General features: G+C 35.8%; 1 protein-coding gene and 1 long non-coding RNA gene across 2 annotated transcripts in view; one reads left to right on the forward strand and one right to left on the reverse strand.

The window, feature by feature from the left end:
* Positions 1-21853, forward strand: part of abca7 (ATP-binding cassette, sub-family A (ABC1), member 7) — a 69621-nt gene that overhangs the window by 45374 nt on the left and 2394 nt on the right. Inside the window, 19 exon segments of the mRNA XM_030131383.1 lie at positions 1445-1637; positions 2238-2332; positions 2512-2544; positions 3379-3484; positions 3829-3903; positions 3984-4153; positions 4714-4891; positions 5559-5674; positions 8252-8396; positions 8982-9105; positions 10326-10455; positions 10571-10691; positions 12565-12627; positions 13048-13154; positions 14547-14688; positions 15820-15954; positions 17973-17997; positions 18000-18075; positions 19487-19579. Of these exon segments, the coding sequence (XP_029987243.1) occupies positions 1445-1637; positions 2238-2332; positions 2512-2544; positions 3379-3484; positions 3829-3903; positions 3984-4153; positions 4714-4891; positions 5559-5674; positions 8252-8396; positions 8982-9105; positions 10326-10455; positions 10571-10691; positions 12565-12627; positions 13048-13154; positions 14547-14688; positions 15820-15954; positions 17973-17997; positions 18000-18075; positions 19487-19579 (2127 nt within the window).
* Positions 129-21742, reverse strand: LOC115417474 (uncharacterized). Its single transcript, XR_003935168.1, has 3 exons — positions 21732-21742; positions 21265-21269; positions 129-246 (listed from the first exon to the last, which is right to left on the reverse strand). It is a non-coding gene; the product is annotated as an uncharacterized LOC115417474 (long non-coding RNA).

Consider the following 21853-nt stretch of genomic DNA (forward strand, 5'->3'; position numbering starts at 1 on the left):
CACAGTCGTCCCAGTTACAGCAGAATGAACAGCAGTAAAGATGAACACGTACAGTCCTGGTCCAACATTCTGTTTGTTGGTTTAGTAAAGTTCAAATGTCCAAACATATGCACTGGTCAGTCTCTGTATTAATGCTGCCTTCACGTGCTGTCAGGAAGATGATCCTTTGTACTGGTGAATTGGAAATTATGAGTGTGTTGTGTTCAAGTGCTTTTGTTGTCGTAGCGAAATGAAAAATGGTTGACACTTTTTTTTTTTGTAAATTGTGTATACTATAAATGTGTAAAATCATCAGCTAACAGCAGCAGAACGTTAATAAAAGCACTTTTTGTCATTTGCTGAGAATCCCTCATTTTCCACTATGTTGAAAAGGTCAAAGGCTATTTTTATCTCGGCCACTTGTGGATCAAGAAATTTTCCCAGTTCTCCAGTGGAAAATATAACATGAGGGGGCGTCCATGTACAATTTTCAAGTTCATTACTAGTATTTACTATAATTCGCACAGCATGTGAAGGCAGCATTAGACTGTAGACATATGGGAAGTATGTGCAACTGCATGTTTTACTGCATGTTTGTTTTTGTTTTTTGATACAAGACAGTTTGGTTCTTTAAGAATATCTGGGCTCTTTCTAGTTTGACTGGTATTGCTGTTAGTGTCAGATTTTAATGATTAAAAACATAGATTTGGAAATTATTATACTTAGACATCAGTGCTTACGATAAAAGTTGCTTCTCTTTCCAGACCTACAAAGTTTTTACTTCTCAAATAATCAGAATCAGTATACTTTTTATTATTCATGTCATAGTTGCTCCATTCAAGTGTAATAAAAGTATAAGGAAAGAAATTATCAATACAACAAGAAAATATTCCTCTGAATATATATACGAGGGCTGTTCAATAAGTTCATGGCCTCACCCAGAAATACTGGTTGTTATAATACAGGATGTTACATTCTTTCGTGATAGGATAGTGATGCTTGAACATCGATGGACCAAGTGCATTGCTGTAAATGGAGATTATGTTGAAAAATAAAATATAAATTATCAGTCTGTGTTGTTCTGTTCTGGGTGAGGCCATGAACTTATTGAACGGCCCTCGTATATATATATTTTTTATGCCATATATATATATATATATATATATATAAAACACTCTTAAGACACAATTAGAACGGCAGTTTGTGCAATATGTACTAGACAAATATTATCAGTATGATAATTTTAAAGACATACATATATAAGTGTGCAAAAATATTGTTGTGTTATTAAAATTATGTGGTTATAATGTGGAATTAAATCATCATCTAGAATTAGAAGTTGCATTTGTAGGTGTTTTATGTCTACACAAACTTCTCCCTTAACATGAGTTGACTGTCAGATCCTTCCTGGTCATGTCTTCAGTGTTTATATTCACTCAGTGTTTCTCACCCATCCTGGTTTCAGGAGTCCAGGGTGTGAGGTCCAGGGTGGAGGACAGTTCATGCGTCCTCAGGTGCTCTTCTCCACCTGGGAGATGTTCAGCAGAGGAAACTGGAGCCAAACCAGGATGACTCCTGAATGTCAGTGTAGCACCGAGGAGGTCCGACGGATGCTCCCGGACTGTCCGCAGGGCGCCGGAGGACTCCCACCCCCCCAGGTCAGTGACCCGGGTCCCAGATCCTGGTTCTCAGATCCTGGATCAGGACTCTTTAAGGATCTGAGTTCACAGCTTGACCTGCTTAAGTAAACTGGTCATGACCTCCACCAGTAACGTTATCAGTTTGAATTTAATATAGCTTTCTTTTCTTTTCCTTTAATTTTCTTTAATTTTGCTTTTCTTTTTTTACTCTACTTTTCTTTTACTTTTTTCTTTTCTATTGCTGTCTTGCTTTTTTCTTCTGTACTTTTCTTTTACTTTCTTTTACTCTCATTTTCTTTCACGTTTTCTTTTACTCTGCTTTTCCTTAAAATTTTCTTTTTTTTACTTTTTCTTTGCTTTCTTAACTTTCTTTTGCTCTTATTCTCTTTTATTTTGTCTTTTCTTGTATTGTTTTATTTTCTTTTACTCTTCTTTTCTTATACTTTTACTATTTTCTTTCTTTTACTTTTATTTATTCTTTTTTCTGCCTTTTTTGTTCTTTTCCCTTCTTTTCTTTTTTTTCGTTTTCTTATACTTTCTTTTATTCATTTCTTTTCAGTCGAAGGCTGACATGAGGTCTGTAAATATGTTGGTTTTTTGTTTTGGTTTTTTTTTCAGATGAAGAGGCTGACCGGAGACATGCTCCAGAATCTGACAGGATACAACATCTCTGATTATCTGGTGAAGACGTACCCTCAGATTCTCAAGAAAAGGTACCTCATCAAACATGAACCAGATCACATAAAATCAGGTGGATTCCTGTTTGTGGTGTTAATATATGTGGTAAATGGCATCATATATTTAACTGTATAATAATTTATATATATATAACATTATAATTTTCTTACATTTCTTCATTTCTGTTTTTTTTTTCCTCTCTTCTCACTTAAAGCCTGAAAACCAAGAAGTGGGTGAATGAATTCAGGTGAGCAGCTGGATCTGCAGGATCATGCTCATTGTGCTTAAAAACGGTTCTTTTATTTGAAATCAGGGTTGTCAAACATACGGCCCGTAGGCTAAAACTGGCTGTCCAGTGGGTTCATTCTAGCCCACAGGATGAAATAGCAAAATCCAAAAATGACACCGAAGACATTGACAGTTGAGTGTCACTGAATACTGACAAGTTGTATTGATCATAAAGTTAAATGTTATATTTTCCAGTTCCAGATGTCTGTAATTGTAGATCCAATGTGATCTTCAAGTTGTGATGCACATGTATAAATGAGAAGCTGAGGCATAGTTTTATTAAAATTGCACTTATTTTTCTTAAGAAATTTCAGGTCGTTCATTAATGTTCAGGTTATTCACATTTTTTGTGTAAGGATAGTTACCTCCACCAAGGAACGGCAGAGGTTATGTTTTCATCGGGGTTTGTCTGTTTGTCTGTCTGTCTGTTAGCAAGATAACTCAAAACATTATGGGCAGATTTGGATGAAATTTTCAGGAAATGTTGATATTTGCACAAGGAACAAATCATTACATTTTGGTGGTGATGGGGGAGTCTGGGGGGGGTGATCTGCCTTGGTGGAGGTCTGTGCTCTCCGAGTGTTTTTCTAGTTGGTAAATGTAAAGATTTTCATACTGTAATTTTACTTTTTTGTTTTAAAACAAAGAGAAAAAGAGTTGGAGTTGTCATTATTTGTAGGCTGTTATGTTATTATTTTAGTGATCTGACCCACTTGAGATTTTCATATTTGCTGTATTTGGCCCTAAAATGAGTTTGACCCTCTTGTCTTAAATGGACATTTCTCTTTTGTAGATATGGGGGTTTCTCCCTCGGAGGCAGCGCCACACAGACTTTATCTCAGGTCCAACATGTCGAAGACTCGATCATGGCCATCAGGACTCGTTACAGCGTTTCACAGGTACAGAAAAGTTCTAAACCAAGTGGAAAACATCTGTGTGTTCTCCTGGATGTTCACTGTTTCACCTGAAATAAATCACTGAGCTGCACTTTATGTCATACATGCTTATGCATTTTATTTTGCTCAGTTGCTTATGAATGTCTTCTAAATGATGAATGTTTTGTATGTGTTTTTACTCATGTATGTGTTTTTATGTGTCTGTTTTTAAATATTTTTATTGTTTTTATCTTATTGCTTACCTTTTTGCACTGGGACCTGAGTACACATTTCGTTCTTTTGTGTGCTACATTGAATAAATGACAACAAATGAACCTTGACCCTTGTTTTCTGGTGGTTTGTTGTAGAATAGTTCACTGGATCATCTGCTGAACCGACTGCCGGGTTTTCTGGGAGGACTGAACAGTCAGAATAATGTCAAGGTAAGTGTCCGTTTATCTCTGGTTACCTCTGAAATGACCACAGTGAGGAGTTATGCATGTTTGTCCTCTGCTGTGCTCAGGTGTGGTACAATAACAAAGGCTGGCACGCCATGGTGTCATTCGTCAACGTGATGAACAACGGGCTGCTGAGGGCGAGTCTCCCACCGGGTCCACAGAGGAGGAAACACGGCATCACGGCCTTCAACCACCCGCTGAACCTCACCAAGGAACAGCTCACAGAAATGGCCATGTCAGTTTTCTACTGCAGGGTTTGATGATCATACATCAACAGCCTTTAGGTTTTTATGTGAACTGTTCTGAACCCAAAAAGGGTCATTACAGGTCCAGAGTGTAAGATCAGGGAGGTTTTAGGAGGATTTAACCACAGATATGAAATATAATATGAATAATTATTAACTATTAATATTAAACTAAATCAAATCCAATCCGAGTTTATTTATAAAGCACTTTAAAAGCAACACAGTTGGATGAAGTGCTGCACACAAATACAACTCATAAAAGAGTTATAAACACATAAACCCAAATTTAATACTAAAGCAAAACAATAAAAAAAAACATTAATAACAATAAAATAAAAACATCTCAAACTGAGATAAAAGCCCAAAAGAAGAAATAAGAAATATGTTTTAAGAGATAAGAGATTTAAAACCTTTAAATGTGACACTTAAAGGTCAGTGTATGCTGCGTTTATGACCTGTAACCGTGTTTTTTCATTGAGGTTCAAGTTTGTTAATCTGGTCTGTTTGGTGTTTATCGATGTCCTGACCTGTCTCTGTCCTCCTCCTTCAGGATGACCACGTCAGTGGATGTCCTGGTGTCCATCTGTGTTATTTTTGCCATGTCCTTCGTCCCGGCCAGCTTTGTCCTTTTTCTGATTGAGGAGCGAGTCAGTAAAGCCAAACACCTTCAGTTTGTCAGCGGCGTCAAACCCATCCTCTACTGGTTGGCAAACTTCACCTGGGACATGGTTAGTACCCACTGACCCCAGGGAAAAAAAATGGTATTTTTGTTTGTTTGTTTTTTTGTTTGTTTTAATTTTTTTCCATAATATTTTTTGTATGACGTTTACAGATAAGATACAATATCAACAACATAGCGTCTTTCTTCCATTTTATAAAAACAGTAGGTAATCTATTACAACAAGTACATTGTGGACATTGAAATAAAATATCAAGGTTCAAGAATATCCTGACAAACTGGATTGGGGAAAAAAAATAAATAAATAAAGTAAGATTTAAATAAAACTAAATTTTAAATAACACATTGAATGCATTTTAAATTCATTAAAATCAGAGGAAAAATTTTTCTGGCATGGTAACTACATGGTCCATAAACATCCATCATTTTCAAGCGTTAAGTTTAAGTTTTGGACATAGTGAAAGTTTGGTGTGGTTTCCATATCTTAAAAAAGTTGTTGTTTTTTTTTTTTTTTTTTTAAGTTTATGTTATTCTTTGGAGTGGAAGGTTTGTTAACATCTGTCTCGACCACATCTGGTCTTTGAGCGGACAAATCCATAGTCACTGAGTAAAAGAATAAATAATAAAGAAATGAAAATTTAAAAAATAATGGAGAGCTTAAAGGTGTTCAGTAGTTTGTAGTTTTGTCCTGAATGTTTAATGTCATTATTTTCCAGTTAAACTACACCGTCCCGGCCTCCATGGTGGTGCTGATCTTCATCAGTTTCCAGCAGCAGTCGTACGTCTCTGAAACAAACCTGCCGGCTCTCATCCTGCTCCTCCTCCTGTATGGGTATGACCACGCCCACAACCACACAACCATGACCACACCCACACTGACTCCAACCTGATGGGATGTTGATCTGATCCAGTGTCGATCTATTATGTCCAGCATTGTCTTTGTCTTGGTCGTTGTCTAAGGCGTCATATTCGGTAGCAATTTCTTCCTTTTCTTGGGCAGCTGTGGCTACAGATGTAGTTTACCACCACCAGAGTGTGAATGTGAGAGTGAATGAATAAAGGGTCAATAATATAAAGCGCTTTGGGTGTCTAGAAAAGCGCTACATAAATCCAATCCATTATTATTATTATTATCATTATTATTATTATTATTATTATTATTATTATTATTCAAAAATCTTTTCTGATGAACCTACTGGTTGGATTCATTTAAAATTTTATATGTAGCTTCCTTGGGACAATGTCTACAAAGTTTGTTCAGAGTTTTGAGAAATTTTGATTTTTGTAAATTTTTTAAACATCAAAATTTAGCTTTTACTCATAATGGTCCATATTTTAATGGCTTATAACATGTAAATGGTTAGAGATATCAATAAAGTTACTACTGAGCACTGATAGGAAGTCATGTATGGACTTTCTTTTGGGTCCATGACCTTTGACCTTGAGTGGCCTTGAAGTGTCAAACTCAAGGTCACCAATGTCAAGATTTCAACAATCTCTTCTCTAAAACTACTGGTCAGATTCATTTAAAATTTTGCATGTATCTTCCTTAGGACAGTATCTACAAAGTTTGTTCATCATTTTGAGAAATTTTGATTTTTAAATTTTTTTTTACTGATTTTTGAAATATTAAAAATTTGCCTTTTCTTACAATGGTTCCTATTTAGATGGTTTATAACATGTAAATGGTTACAGATATCAATATAGGTCCTATTGATCACTGATAGAAGTCATATATGGACTTTCATTTAATTAGTTGAGTTCTCCTCCAGTGAAAGTACCGCCAACTTCCACTTTAACTCTTTAAGTGCCAGACAGTTAAGGGGATAATAAGCCTTAAAAGTGCCACAGAATTTGGCCGTTTTTCAGTATTTCGCATCGTTTCTATAATATTTGAAGAATCCTGCAGGAAACCGCTCGGTAACATCCGACCGATTGCTGATTAGATAGACAGCCGATTCATTATTGATCGTAATTTGCATAATTTATAATAGTAATAATAATAATAATAATAATAATAATAATAATAATAATCTTTATTTATATAGCACTTTTCATACATTAAAAACTGTAGCACAAAGTGCTTTACATATCAGTTTAAAAATCAGTACCGCCCCCCACCCACTCACCCGCGCACACACACACACACACACACACACACACACACACACACACACATACACACACACACACATATACATGCAAACCCACAAGCTCACACATACTTCAGAAGACTGACTGAGCACGGGCAGACCAGAACAAAAATGTACAAGTAAAAGTAAAACATCAGTTTAGGAGGCGCTGTCTCAGGGAGCCATCCGCACCAGGAGGCAGCCGCCGACCCCGGCGACCAGGCACCAGCAACACAGCCCCGCATCCCAACTAGTGGGAGAGGGCCAACTGGGACCCCCACCCACCAGAAAGGAGCGGACCCCAGTGAGAGAAGGCGCCACAGCCCCCGGAGTCCACAGCCGCCCCCCGGCATGGAGGGCTCCCTCTGATGAAACACCGGAGAATAAGAAACATTAAAAAGATAGAAAAATATTATTCGGTCGCGTGACCTCAAATTCCCGTCTGCTTGGTCTCAAAAGGGGGACACAGAAAGAACGTCATCGAAATGTGAGAAAGAAATGGGGGTGGATGGTTTGTTTGTACACAAATGTGGCGTGTTCTCCAAAGCCGATCTGATCGGCCCGTGGCACTGAAAGTGTTAATATGTGTGTGTTTTTATTTTTATTTTTATTTTTATTTTATTCTATTTTATTTATTTATTTTTTTTTTTTTTTGATTTTATGTGTTGGTTTCTTGCTTGCTGTTTTTGATCACCTTTTATATGTTTCTTTTATAATGTTTTAAATGTGTTTCTTTTTGTTTCTTTTATTTCAATGTCCTGTGTGAAGCACCTTGAATTGCCTTGTTGCTGAAATGTGCTATACAAATAAACTTGCCTTGCCTTGCCTTGCCTTGCCTTACTGGAAGTTTGATCTCCTGCATCCAGACCACAGGACTGGAACATAGAGACAGAACCTGACAACCTCACAAATTCAACTTGTTATTGATTCTTAATAGAACATGCAGCTGAGATATAGGGACATTGGTTCTGTTTTCTTTTTTATTCATGCTGTGCAGTAAAACAGTTCCTGTCTATCAAACAGAGGGTGACTTTGCATTTTTGTCAGGTTTGAAGAATTTCTCTCGCCGCATGAGTGGCAACAGTTAAATCCCAGAATCCTCGTCTGAACACATTACAAACAGACCAGTCTTTATTCCTTCACTTTCCAAGTCATTAATAGCCATATGTTTTTCTATTCACCATAATCATATACTGTATGATAATGCTTTGTTTCGCTCCACTTCCAGTTTGAACTTGTCATAAAACCATTTGACTGTTTTCATTTTTTCATTTCAGATGGTCCATCACCCCCCTGATGTACCCAGCATCCTTTGTGTTCAGCGTCCCAAGCACGGCCTACGTGGTTCTGACGTCCATAAACCTTTTCATCGGCATCAACGGCAGCATCGCCACCTTCGTCCTGGAACTGTTCGTAGACGAGGTGAGTAAATACAAGAAAAATGTAGAAATACGCATTTTTAGTACATAAAATGTTTATATTTATCACAGTTGTATAATTAATTGAATCACAATTGAAATCACATTTTGGAATGCAGAACACATAAATCAAAAAACAGTCAAATATCTTATCTCCTCAATTTTCCCAGACCTGTAAATGTTTTATACCCCAAATCAACAAAATTATACCTTGAAACATTTTAAGCAGCATTGATTTAGGACTGATTAACTATTAACAAACCCTTCTATTCTATACTGATTTCTAAACTCTTCCTTCTTAAGTTGTTTATAAATGAATACGCACTTGGTTTATTGTATTATTCAAGGTCTAAAAACACAGAATTTTTTTGTTTTTCTCATCTAGTTCTCATTTTCTCTAAATAAATAATCTAAGTGACATTTTTTAAAAATGGAATTTGTGAAACATAGGTGTCAATACATATACCTGGAAAAAGTAAATGTAAAGTGTATAAAATGTTTATATTCATCACATGTTGGACATAAAGCCACATAAATCTTTTTTTTAATAGTTAATTGAGATACAGATCAATTATTTTCTCCTTTTCAGCATCTGAATGAGGTGAACCGGATCCTGAAGAAGGTTTTCCTCATATTCCCTCATTTCTGTCTGGGCCGAGGTCTGATAGACATGGCCAAGAACCAGGCCATGGTGGACGCCTTCCAAAGACTAGGTACCAATGAAAGAGCAGGGGTTTTCCTTAGAGGAAGGGTTTTCTTTGCATAGAGTAAAGTACATAAATACAGAAAAGTATGAATTGCAAAAATATAAGATGAACATCAAAATAAAGTATTTACAAAAGTGTCACAGGTTAGAGTTACTTATATACAGGGCAGTGTTTCTCAACAGGGGCGATACCACCCCCAGGGGGCGCTGGGACACTGTCATGGGGTGTTTGGAATGAGAAAGCTGAGAGGTGGTGCTGAGACATAATTGGGGGACGTTGGTTTGCATTGGTACATCACGGCACCCCCCTCCGTCCCCTCCCCAGTCTTCTGGGGGCGGTCTCCCAGGGGCACTACCTATGCAATGTATATAAGCTCCGCCAGACTCACTGTCCTCACCCACCCCCACTCGACAATCAGTTTGTTACAGAGCAGTATAACGCACCCCCACACACACCCTGTCGGGGGGGCGGGGTGGCAGAAGGCTCGTGATAACATAAGGGGGCGTTTGTTTAAAAAAGGTTGAGAAACGCTGTTACAGGGTGAGAGTGCAGCTGTTTATGGCAGTTTATACAAAGATACGTTTGCTCATGAGTATCTGTCACACTTTGAGATTTGACGTCACTATTGTAGTTCATTCTCATACACACATGAAAAACGTGCAGCTTATTTTATTTTTGTTAGTTTATAAAATAAGTGTATCTCAAAAGTTATGTATGGTAAGTATGAGTTTGTATGTATGAAAGTTTAAAAGTAGTATGTACAGTCGCGGAAAAAATTATTAGACCACCCCTTGTTTTCTTCAATTTCTTGTTCATTTTAATGCCTGGTCCAACTAAAGGTACATTTGTTTGGACAAATATAATGATAGCAACAAAAATAGCTCATAGTAGTTTAATTTCAGGGCTGATATCTATTCATTTTCCATGTTTTCTTGATAATAACCAAAATTCAGTTCTTCCGTCAATATCTATGTCATTGTTCTGACAAAAACAGTGCTTTTAGACATTCCATGTTTTCTTTTCTGTCTGTTTTAGTCACATGACACACACAGGAGTTAGTACTGGATTGCAGAACCATTGTTTTTGATGACTTTTGATGGTCTAATAATTTTTTCCACGACTGTATGTATTCGGCCGTTTTTCATGTTTATTGCTGTAATTATGGTAACCATGGTAACCACTTCACCAGAAGCTGTTTAACGTAGGACTAATTCTTCACCCTCCAGGCACCAAACAGACTATGGATCCTCTTCAGTGGGACTTTGTTGGAAAGAATCTGTTTGCGATGGCAGCAGAAGGTGTTATTTTCTTCATCTTCACCATTCTGCTGCAGTACAAGTTCTTCATTCACTTCAGGTGTGTTTAACACCAGAACTAAACAGGAAACACATCTGCAGAGTCACACTGTTCCCCCAGTGGTGGTGAATGTTCATACCACATGCCTTAGGTTTGTCTGTTTTCATTCGTTCAGGCCGTGGTGGACTGAGATGCCGCCCCTCGGTCCAGAGGATGAAGACGTTTCCAGAGAGAGAGAACGAGTCAAAAGTGGAAAAGCACAGAATGACATCCTCACTATGATGGACCTCAGCAAGGTACCACAAGAATTAAAGTCCAGAAAGTACGGTTCACTTAGATATGGAACATGTCATTAGCCTCGTAGCATAACTGTCTAAGTCATATTTTTTCAGGTCAAACCCAATGATGAAAAATGAGTGTTAGGAGAGTAAAGTTATACAGATAACACAATTTGGGCAAAAATATGATATAGACAATTACGCTATGAAGCTAACGATGTGAAAGCTTGTTACTCAGTCATGCCAGCACAGCAGCAAAAATGTCAGAGGAAACATTAAAAGCATGGGATGAGTTGCAATAAATATAGTCATCAATAATAATATAATAATAGTTCCCAGCTAAATCTGGCATATTTACACAAAGTAATGTTTTTATTTGTACTGAGTGTTCATTAATATGCGCTGTCCTCATCAAATAAACAAATAAATAAATAATAAAATAAATAAGCAAAATAAATATAACAACATGTTTCATGAATTACTCAAAAAATAAATGTAGAGTGTCCTGATAGTAGAAGGAATAAATATTAGTCACTAACTATTCTGATAACATGAAATTTCAGAATAATATTTGATTAGATTACATTAGATCTGCTAGAACTTTATTGATCCTTTGGGAAAAACTATCAGGAAGTTAAGGTTCCAGTAGCAGCACAACACCAAAAGTACGCATGTAAGAAATATTACAAGACAAAAGGAAAGAAAATAATAATAACAATAACTATAAAAACAGTAGTGGAAAATAGGCAATTGCACTTTCAAAAGTACCAGTAGCAATAAAGAATAAAGTAGTAATAATAATATATAATTAATTCTGTTATAATATTATAATCTGCACACACACACACACACACACACATATATATATATATGTAGAATAATCATAACAGAATTAATGCTAATAGTTATAATAATAAAGTGATAATAATAATTGTAGTCATAACAATATATAAGTAAGTAATGTAAGTATGTAAATAATAATAATATTAACCCTTTCATGCACACAGGTCACTACAGTGGACAGCTATTCTACAGCTGTTCTCTTGTATATTCGTGGATTTTGTTGTTCTTTTCATTGTTGTTGTTTTTTTGGTTTTTTTTTTACACATATCTTTATTAAAGTTTTAAGACACTACATATCTTTTCTGGCATGAATTGGTAACATTATGTAGATCTCTCCTGAGCATAAAGCCCCAGAATCACAAGCCCTCCCCATAGTTTTCACACAATTTATCAGTAAATACATATTTCTGTGTGTCAAAAATTAAACGGAGGATTCTGTTGGGTTTCTGTAAATTGGCTTAGAGTCTGGTTTTGACCAACTCTATATATAAAGTGTCATGAGATAACTTTTTTTTTTTTTTTTGGGATCTGACATTATATAAATAAAATTTGATTGATTGAGGGATTTAATTGGTTTTCCCATGTAAGTCGCTTTGGAAAAAAGCGTCTGCCAAATGCATAAACATAAACATAAACGTGTGGTGTCCAGCTGAGTGGACATTTTTGCAACTTCATGAAAAATAGGTTCATAAGAATTTTTTTTTTTTTTTTTAATTTTTTAAATTATTATTGTTATTTTTTAAATTATTATTTTTTATTTTTCAGAAGACAATTTTTAATCGCATTGTTTTTTTTCATGCCTAAAGAGGAATAAAAACACTCAGGAAAATGTTTTTATTAAGGTTCTCATAATTCGTGCGTGAAAGGGTTAATAATAATAATACAGTACAGTGGACATTTAATTTCTTCTTTTTTTTGACCATATTTGCTGATTCTCAGTTCACATACACAGATTCCAGTATAAACACATTCATTATTAATCCTCCACAGCAGACACTGACCTGCTCTTTGTCAACTCCTGGTTTTCAGTGTACTTTCTGTTTTACAGGTTTATAAGGCGGGCAGAAAGCCGGCAGTGGATCGTCTTTGCCTGGGGATTCCTCGTGGTGAGGTGAGAGGTTTGGAATTATACGTCTATGCAGCGGCTCTACAGCTGGGATCTAAACTGCTTTAATTTGTTTATTTATTTATGTATTTATTTAAAATTTATGGTGAATAACATCCAGTTTTTGAAAGACAGTTTTTGAGGCGGATCTGTAGGTTATCATCCAGAAGTGGGAGTACTGTAATTTTAGCTAGAAGTTGTTGTGCAGAGTGTGTAAAAGAGGATTTGTCACAGTAAATGTGAGATTGGACCTTTGTGAGCAGGACATTTATTTGTGTTTGTCGACAAGCCTGATACTGACATACGTGTAGCTTTCAACATAATCTATCTAAGAGCCATCCAAGGAGGACATTTTGAATTCACCAACAGTACTGCCCGAGTTTTCTGCAACTGTAATGTGATGTTGTTGTACTTTGTGTACATCAGTGTTTTGGTTTGCTGGGGGTGAACGGAGCAGGAAAGACGTCTACGTTTCGCATGTTGACCGGAGACACAGCGATCACCTTTGGAGAGGCTTATCTCAACCACCACAGGTACAGACCTTCACACAAACTCACAAAACGAACATCTACTAGTACAGGAAGTAGCAGGAATTCTAACTTTTGTCACCCACTCACATGGTTGTTTCTTAGTGGTTCTCATCCCATCTGGGCTCTTTCTGATGATTTCCTCTGGTGTTAGTTTTCCTCACCATGGAAGACCAACACTGTGACTCACTACTCCCTCTAGTGGTGACATAAACCCCTGGGCCGTCGCTGGAAATAAACATAGTTCATCTCTACAATCCAACACAGTCATTGTTGCAGAACTTCACAGGTCTTTATTCTAAACACTAATTATAATTTCACATAATTTTTTAACATTTGAAAGTAGAAATTCTACATGTGGACCCTTTGAGATGGTCAGGGAAAGTCTTTTTCAACAACTCAGCCGGTCTTTTATTTGCGCTTTTGTCTGTTAAATAAAGATTTACGTGATCTAACATCACAGATTTGATTTTTTATTGTATTTAAGAAAATGTCCCAATTTTTCTAAAAATGCAGTTTGTAAGAAAACACAGAAAACACTTTATTTTAAAGTCTATGATGATAATACAGTATCACATAATTTTTTAAACATTAGAAAGTAAAAATGGTACATAGGGCTTCTTTGAGAAGGTCAATGAAAGCCTTTTTAAACTATTCAGCAATTCTTTTTTTTGTGCTTTTGTCAGTTAAATAAATATTTGAGTAGATATCAAACTGGAAGAAAAATCCAAGGCACTTTCTTTAAACATTAAAATGCCTTTATTAACATGGCACGGTCATATCTAGACCCAGGGTCTAGTGTCTTGCATTTTTCTTCCAGTTTGATATCTACTTTATGAATCCCTTTTTCCAAAGAGCACCTCGAACAAACTCTTTTTTGGTCTGAAAAGCATTCCTTCCCGTGAATTTTTTTAAATATTTGAGTAGATTGTATTATTTTCTATGATGTAACGTAACATAATGCTTTACTTTCTTTACTTTCTTGGTAAATTCCACTGACATTTTCAGTTGAATAACCTCTCAGCTGGCATGTCTGTTTCTGCACATGAAATTTGCCACCATGCCAACGTGGCCCTGATGTTTATCTGTTGCTAGGTAACCCACTTCAGTGACGATTCTATGATTCTGGGCATTGCAACGTGATTTTTTAAGGTTATTATATTCCAAATTTACTATTACTAAAATTAATATCTCCCAGAATATTGGTCGTATCTACTTGTCGTTTTTGCTAGTCTGTTCCTTGACCAAAAATGCATAAGTATTTCAGACTGCAGCAGTCAGCTCTTTCCAGATTTTGTGTGATGCCCGAAACACACACACAAGCATAGTCCACTTCCCTTTTATAATATAGATAAATGTCAGAGCTGCAGAACTAGTATCTGTTTCTGTGGTTCTCAGTGTTCTGACGGAGATGGAGCGAGTCCACCAGCTGATGGGTTACTGTCCACAGTTCGACGCCATCAGCGACCTGCTCACAGGACGGGAACATCTGGAGCTGTACGCCCGTCTCCGAGGCGTCCCTGAGGAGTCTGTTGCCAAGGTAACAGAGGACAGAAGAGCTTATCTTACAACATGGAGAATCAGGAACGTCCAAGTTCGGCTCAGTTTCTGTTGGAGTTTAATCTTCCATAAAAGACATTAGTCTCCCTCTGTTGTTAGCCTGGGCTCAGTCTTGGAGGATGCACTGAGTTTTTTCTCTGTACAGTATTTTTAAGGCCTGTTTTTCAATTCGTTAGCCTCATCACATAATGGCCTAATTCGTATTTTTTCAGATGATGCAAAATGAAGCGGCAGTGTAAGGAATGTGAAGTCACCCAGGTATCACAATTTGGCCAAAAATATGACATAGGTAACTATGCTATGAAGATAATGAAATGATAACCTGATTTATCCAGTGATGTAACCGTCTAAAAGGTGTGTTTCATCATCCATACTACAGTATATTTGCCTGTTGTTGTCATTGTGTGTAGTTCAGTGACCCAGCTAAAAAAGTAAGATAGTGGCTTAACAGTAAAAAAAAAAAACAAAAAAAAAAAACACACTGTAAGCAGAAGAGTCCAATATTAGGTAACAATATTGATTACTTGAGTGGGATTTGTGAAAGGCTTGAAGATAATAAGATATTATAATTGAAATATTAAAAAAAAAAGACTGCATGTAACAATGAGCGCAATGAGTGTTAAAATGTTGTGATGGTCAAACTTTTCTAGTTATCAGTTATTTCGATTGTGACATTAGATGTGTTTTCAAAAAACTATTTTGACTTTCAGATTAGGAAATATTTATGTAAACAGAAAAATTCAAGAAAAGTTCCAGAATTTTGCAAAAAAAAAAAAAAAAAAAAGCTTTTTTTCACTCACTTGATGTGGTTTTTGTCTTGTATAACATCTGTTTTATGGGAAATGGAAATAATTTTTTTCCCCTAAATCCTGACGTAGTGACCATGTAACTCATGTAACTGATCAACCATTTGCAGCATCTTCTAGATATTCAAATAAACTCCTCATATATGTCTGATACAGCAGGTATTTATTCTACTGCCTCATCTGTGGAAAAAAACTCCACATTTTATGGAACATGTCTCCTGTGAACTGAATAAAAACCCCTCGTATGGACTTCAGGTGCGTTTATCCCAGGTTTGTAATGATGTAGTTCCTCTGGTGTCCTGTAGGTGGCGCAGTGGGGTGTGAAGAAGCTGGGTCTGACACAGTACTCTGAGCGGGAGGCCGGAGGATACAGCGGAGGCAACAAGAGGAAACTGTCCACCGCCATCTCTCTGATCGGAGCTGCTCCCGTCATATTCCTGGTGAGGATTTAACCCATAGACCAGTGTTTCTCAAAAAGTGGGGTGGGCCCCCCCGGAGGGGCGCAAAGGCTTGCCGGGGGGGCATGGGATCATTTCTAGATGTTTATTTTTTCTTCAGGTTCGAACATGTAGCAGGTGGAACTAATGTTTTAGCGTTGGAGCACCCTGGACTCATTTTAGGGACGTACAACAAACAAATCCACTGCCATGGTGATCTGTGACTGGACTAGACAAAGAGTTTAGGTTTGGAGAATGGACAAGGACTGGACTGGAAAAGAAAAATGTGCAATGTTTCTGTTTTTGCACAGTTTGTACAGTTTGCACTTTGATGTTCTCAGATGTGCAACATAAACGGGCTCATTGCAGCCACTGATGTTGTTAAAATATTCATCTTTGTTACCAAAATGTGTTTGTTGTTCTAAAAAAAAAAAGTACCTTATAGTCATAGTTGTAAGATAATTACACATTTCCTATTTTTATTTTGAAAAATAATGTCTCAGGGAGCAGTTTTGTTGAGTTCATTTGTATTGTTAATCAAAAATCTAAGTTATTTGCACAACAAATTATTCAAGGAAAAGCAAAAAGTATTCTTACGATATTGATGTTTCTTTCAATAAAAGTAATAATTGCACCACAGGTACAATGTTGTTGGGGTTGAGGGGGGCTTGGAGATTTTTCATGCTCCAAAGGGGGGCCCGACAGAAAAAGATTGAGAACCACTGCCATAGACATATATGATTTAACCCACTTAGGACCAAAACCACCAATGGATCAACTCTATGTATCCACCTACTGCATCAGTCACTGAATAAAGTACAAAGCTCATTGTTTACACACATCTGTATTCATGTATCATCAAGTTTTCTTCTCCAAACTAAAACTCATAGACATTTATTTTGACAGTTTCTCAAAATAACTCTGTCTTATAATCTTCACGGGCTTCATCAGTTGATAGTTTACATTATAGCTCTGTTAGCTTAGCTGTGGTTTTAGACAGAAAACAGCCACAGTAAAACCACTAATCACCTCTGTTTTCTCTACGGTTTGTGTTGTCAGTAGCTGAATTAAAGATCTGTTTGGAATCAAACATACAAGGTCAGAACTGTCACAGTTTTAGTCTGAACTGTGGATCAACAATTGACAGCTTAGCAAAGATAAGAGCATCCCATAATAACTTTATACTTTCATAAGCCTCAGAATCAAACTCACCCGTGTATAAGAAACACTGACATTTCAAAGTCCACTTTTTTTTTCAGTTAGAGATGTGGAAACAATGGCTTCTGTCTTTATCACTTCTTTTGTTAGACTCTAAAAGTTGTTTCTTAATGGTTCTCATCCCATCTGGTCACTTTCTGATGCTCTGGTCAAAGACCATGTGGTCAAAGGCCCTCTAATTTCTACAGTCCAATATATTGGCATCTTTGGCAGAACTTAACAGCTCTTTATTCTAAATACTATTGATAATTTCATTTCATTTTTTAACATTTGAAAGGTGAAATTCTACATATAGACCTCAGGAAAAGCATTTCTCAACAGCTCAGTAGCTCTTTTATTTGTACTTTTGTCAGTTAAATAAAGACTCAAACGAACTAACATGACAGATTTTAGTTTTTATTGTATTTCAGTGAATGTCCTAGTATTTTTGAAAATGCTATTTGTAAGAAAACGCAGGAATCTGCAGTAATGAGTTGCTATCAAGAAACATAGGCTAGAAATGTGTTCATATATCTCTTACTGCATGAGCCCCATTTTTTCAACAAAGGAGGGAATGTTATTATTCAGTGTGAATTACTGTTTCCTCCAAGTGCAAAAATAAACACAAATAAGGATAAAATTGTCTTGTTAGTCAAACCTCTATTTAGACTCTGGAAACAAGTGCCTTCAAAATAATAGTTAAGCATAAAAACCATGTATATAAAGTAGGGTTCAGATAATTGAAAACACAACCGTTGTCATGTCCTGTTAGCTTTAGTTATGATTTAATGTATATTCCTGATTTGACTCTTTCTTCGTTTCAGGATGAACCGACCACTGGCATGGACCCAAGGCCAAGAGGTTTTTGTGGAACTGCATCCTCAGCGTCACCAAAGAGGGAAGAGCTGTAGTGTTAACATCTCACAGGTAGGGGGCGACATTCACTTCAATATAAAACAGTGTAAGCAGCTGCTGATTGAAAAACACTAGACTGAGCAGCTTCATAGTCACTTCAACACTTTGAATGAACACAAATAAACCTATTTTTAGTGTTTTTACAGTAAATCTTAAGTGTAAATGAAATAAAACTGCCTTTTTTTTGGTTTATTTCAAATATGCAATAAAACAACGTAATCTTACTTAGTCCTTAGAAATAAAATAGATACTAAGAAATCATGGGACAAAAAACAAAACTTATACATATACATGAAAGCAGAGTATGACTTCATTTACACATTTGAAAAGGGCTGGGAGGAAGTATAAATTATTTAATCCCACCCCTTCTCCACACAGCAGTCTATCCTTTAGCTTCTTATCAGCATGATATATGAAAAATCAAGTACCTGCGATTTCTTATGAGTAATTAACCTCACTTATCATCCTCACATACACATACATACACACCCATATTGACATAGCAGATAAGTAAATAAATAAGTACATACATACATACATATATAAATCCTTGAAGGCAACACAAATGAATACACAATAAAGTAAACAATAAGACAAAGTAGACAACAACAGTAATCAAACAAAACATTACATTAAAAAAAATACACAAAAAACAAGGAACAAATGAAATAAAACAAGACAAAATATTAATGTAACATAAGTATTAGGACCCTCTGTCTTTACACTGGGACCAGACCATTGGTTTGTATACCAGTTTAACCCTTTCATGCATGAATTATGATTACCTAAATCAAGATTTTTTTTCCCTGAATGTTTTTATTCCTCTTTTGGCATGAAAAAAAAACTATGTGATTGAAATATTTTTATGAATCTGTTTTTCATGGAGTTACAAAAATATTCACTCAGCTGGACACCATGCGTTGAATTTTTGAAGCAAATAAACATGTATTTACTGACATACTGTGCAAAAACTATGAAATAAAATCATTTTTAATGCTGTGAATCTGTTGTTCCTCACATTTTAACATACTATAATACTAGTTATTACTCACTCAGATAATATGCAAAAAAAAAAAAATGCAACTTTTTGTTTTAAAAGAAATTTAAATTACAGTATAATAACAATTAGCAATTGATTTACTCTCAAATATGTTGCTGCAGATCAGGTTTAGCAAGAACAGGAACAGTAATGGTATGAATGGTAATGTATGGGGTGTTGCATAAGCGTCCACTGGGTTGGTTGATATGAAAGTAAAACAACACAGTCCATGAATATACAAGAGAACAACTTTGAATAGCTGTCCACTGTAGTGACCACTATGCATGAAAGGGTTAAATGGTTGGATATTTTGGCTTTGCTTGTGTGCCTTCTCCTCAGTGTGTAAATCCTGATGGGTTTCATTGTGCGTTGTCTTTGTGTCAGTATGGAGGAGTGTGAGGCTCTCTGCACCAGAATGGCCATCATGGTCAACGGCAGGTTCCAGTGTCTTGGATCTGTACAACACCTGAAAAACAGGTAACACACCGACTCCACACTCTAACCAGGTTAATGTTCGTCGGAAATCAGTGTATGTCAAACATACGGCCCAGAGACCAAAACCAACCTGCCAAAGGGTCCAACTCAGCCAATGGTATGAAATTGTGAAATGTAAAAACTACACTGAAGATATTAAGAGCCAAGCGTGTCAGTCATTTTAGTTCAGGTTCCACATATAGACCAATATGAACTCAAGTCAGTTGGATCAGTAAAATACTATAATAATAACTTAGAAATAATGATAACCTCTAATTTTTCCCTTTTGCTTAGAGTAAAAATGAAAATGTTTATATTTACAAAAAATGTGAATAACATGAGCAAATATGAACAACCTGAAAAGTCCTAATAGGAGTAAGTGTAATTTTAACAGTATTCTGCCTGTAATTAACTGTTTTGTGTATTTGTAGATCCTTTTTGATCTGTAAGTTGTATTGCACATGTGTAAATGAGAAGCTGAGGCATAATATTATTAAAACTACATGTATTTTCCTTAAGAAATATCAGTTTGTTCATGGTTTTTTAAAGGGTAGTTTGTAGATGTAAAATTTTTCATAAAGTAATTTAACTTTTTTCACTCTAAAACATAGAGAAAAGTTTGGAGCTGACATTAGTTACACATGATTATGTTATTATTTTACAGGTCTTGCCGGTTTGAGATCATATTGGTCTGTATGATGACAGCTTCTCATTTTTTCCTCTTAGTTTTAGTGTGGAAAAAGTAAAATTACATGAGGAAAATGTGCAAAAAATGTGAATTATCTAAACAACCGTGAACTACATTAAATTTCTTAAAGAAAAATAGGTGGGATTTTAACAATATTCTGCCTGTTACTAAATGTTTTGTGTATTCATAGATCCTTTTTGATCTGTAAGTTGTAATGATCATGTGTAAATGAGAAGCTGAAGCATAATATTGTTAAAACTGCACTTTTTTGCACTGAAGCAAATTAAGAGTTATTATGTCTAGGTTATTATGTTATTGTTTTACTGCTCTGACCCACTTGAGATCATTTTGGGCTGAATGTGGCTCATGAACTAAAATGACTTTGCCCCCCTGTTCTAAATAAACACATCCCTGAATAAACGTCTCACATGTTCTAGATTTAGATTTTTTTTTTTTTTTTTTTTAATTGGTAACACCTGTGTTTGTGCTGAAAACAAAGTTTGCCTCCTGATTCGATAAGTTTTGCCATGGAAATGGTGACATCTGGAAAGGACTCTTTGTTTGCTGGTGTTTCTGGGGCCTTGTAGTCACGGAAAAGCAGCTGATTCAGTTATTTAATGAGGTTGACAGTCACGAGATGAGTGAAATTAGCAACTACAGTGATCATGCTCTGAATGGAATCAGGGGGAAGTGGTCAGGAGCACATACGAGGACATACGAGGACAACACTGTCCAACTCAACTTAAACATGTCCAGTTGTGATGTTTAACTCAGTTTTAGATAAAGTATTTATACTTTGCTGAAATATTTCCATTGTCAGCAGCTTTATTCTTCTACTCCACTAAATCTCAGGGGTAATATTGTACTTTTTGCTTAATTTCTCTCAACATTGATTTTGTTTGTCTGTTTGTTTTTTTATCCATGAGTATTATTTTAAATGTTCTCCTGCTAAATTTCTAAAATATTTTTCATACTCTGACTGTAAATAATAATTTTCTACCACAACTAACCATCTACTTTCTTTACATCTCACTTCGAAAGAAAAATCTACCATTAAACTTTAAGGAAATATTGATGTTTATAAACTATGTGGACAAAAATATTGGGACACATCATGTCTACAGCTGTAAGATGTCCTATTCATGCTGAATTGAGATAAAAAAAAAACAAAAAAACATCAATATTTCCTGAAAGTTTAATAGTAGATTTTTTTTCCAAAGGAAAATATGAAGAAAGTAGATGGTTAGTTGTGGTAGAAAATTATTATTTACAGTCAGAGCATGAAAAATATTTTAGAAATTTAGAGGTAGAACATTTAAAATCATGGTTATGGATAAAAAAAAACAAAAAAAACAAAATCAATGTGCAGAGAAAAGAAGTAAAAACCATCTCTGAGGCATTTTGAAAGCAAAGATAACAATTTAAACCAAACTAACCAATGCAATGATATTTCTCCCAATATGAAACTATATTGTGACATTCGTCATTATTGTTTTGTATCCCAGACCCCTGTCAGAAAAGAAACACCTGAATTCAACATGTCCCAATACTTTTGTCCATGTCGTGTATTTTTAAAGGTCATAATCTGA

The sequence above is a fragment of the Sphaeramia orbicularis genome, chromosome 4, assembly GCF_902148855.1.
Source record: "Sphaeramia orbicularis chromosome 4, fSphaOr1.1, whole genome shotgun sequence".
NCBI classification, from domain to species: domain Eukaryota; kingdom Metazoa; phylum Chordata; class Actinopteri; order Kurtiformes; family Apogonidae; genus Sphaeramia; species Sphaeramia orbicularis.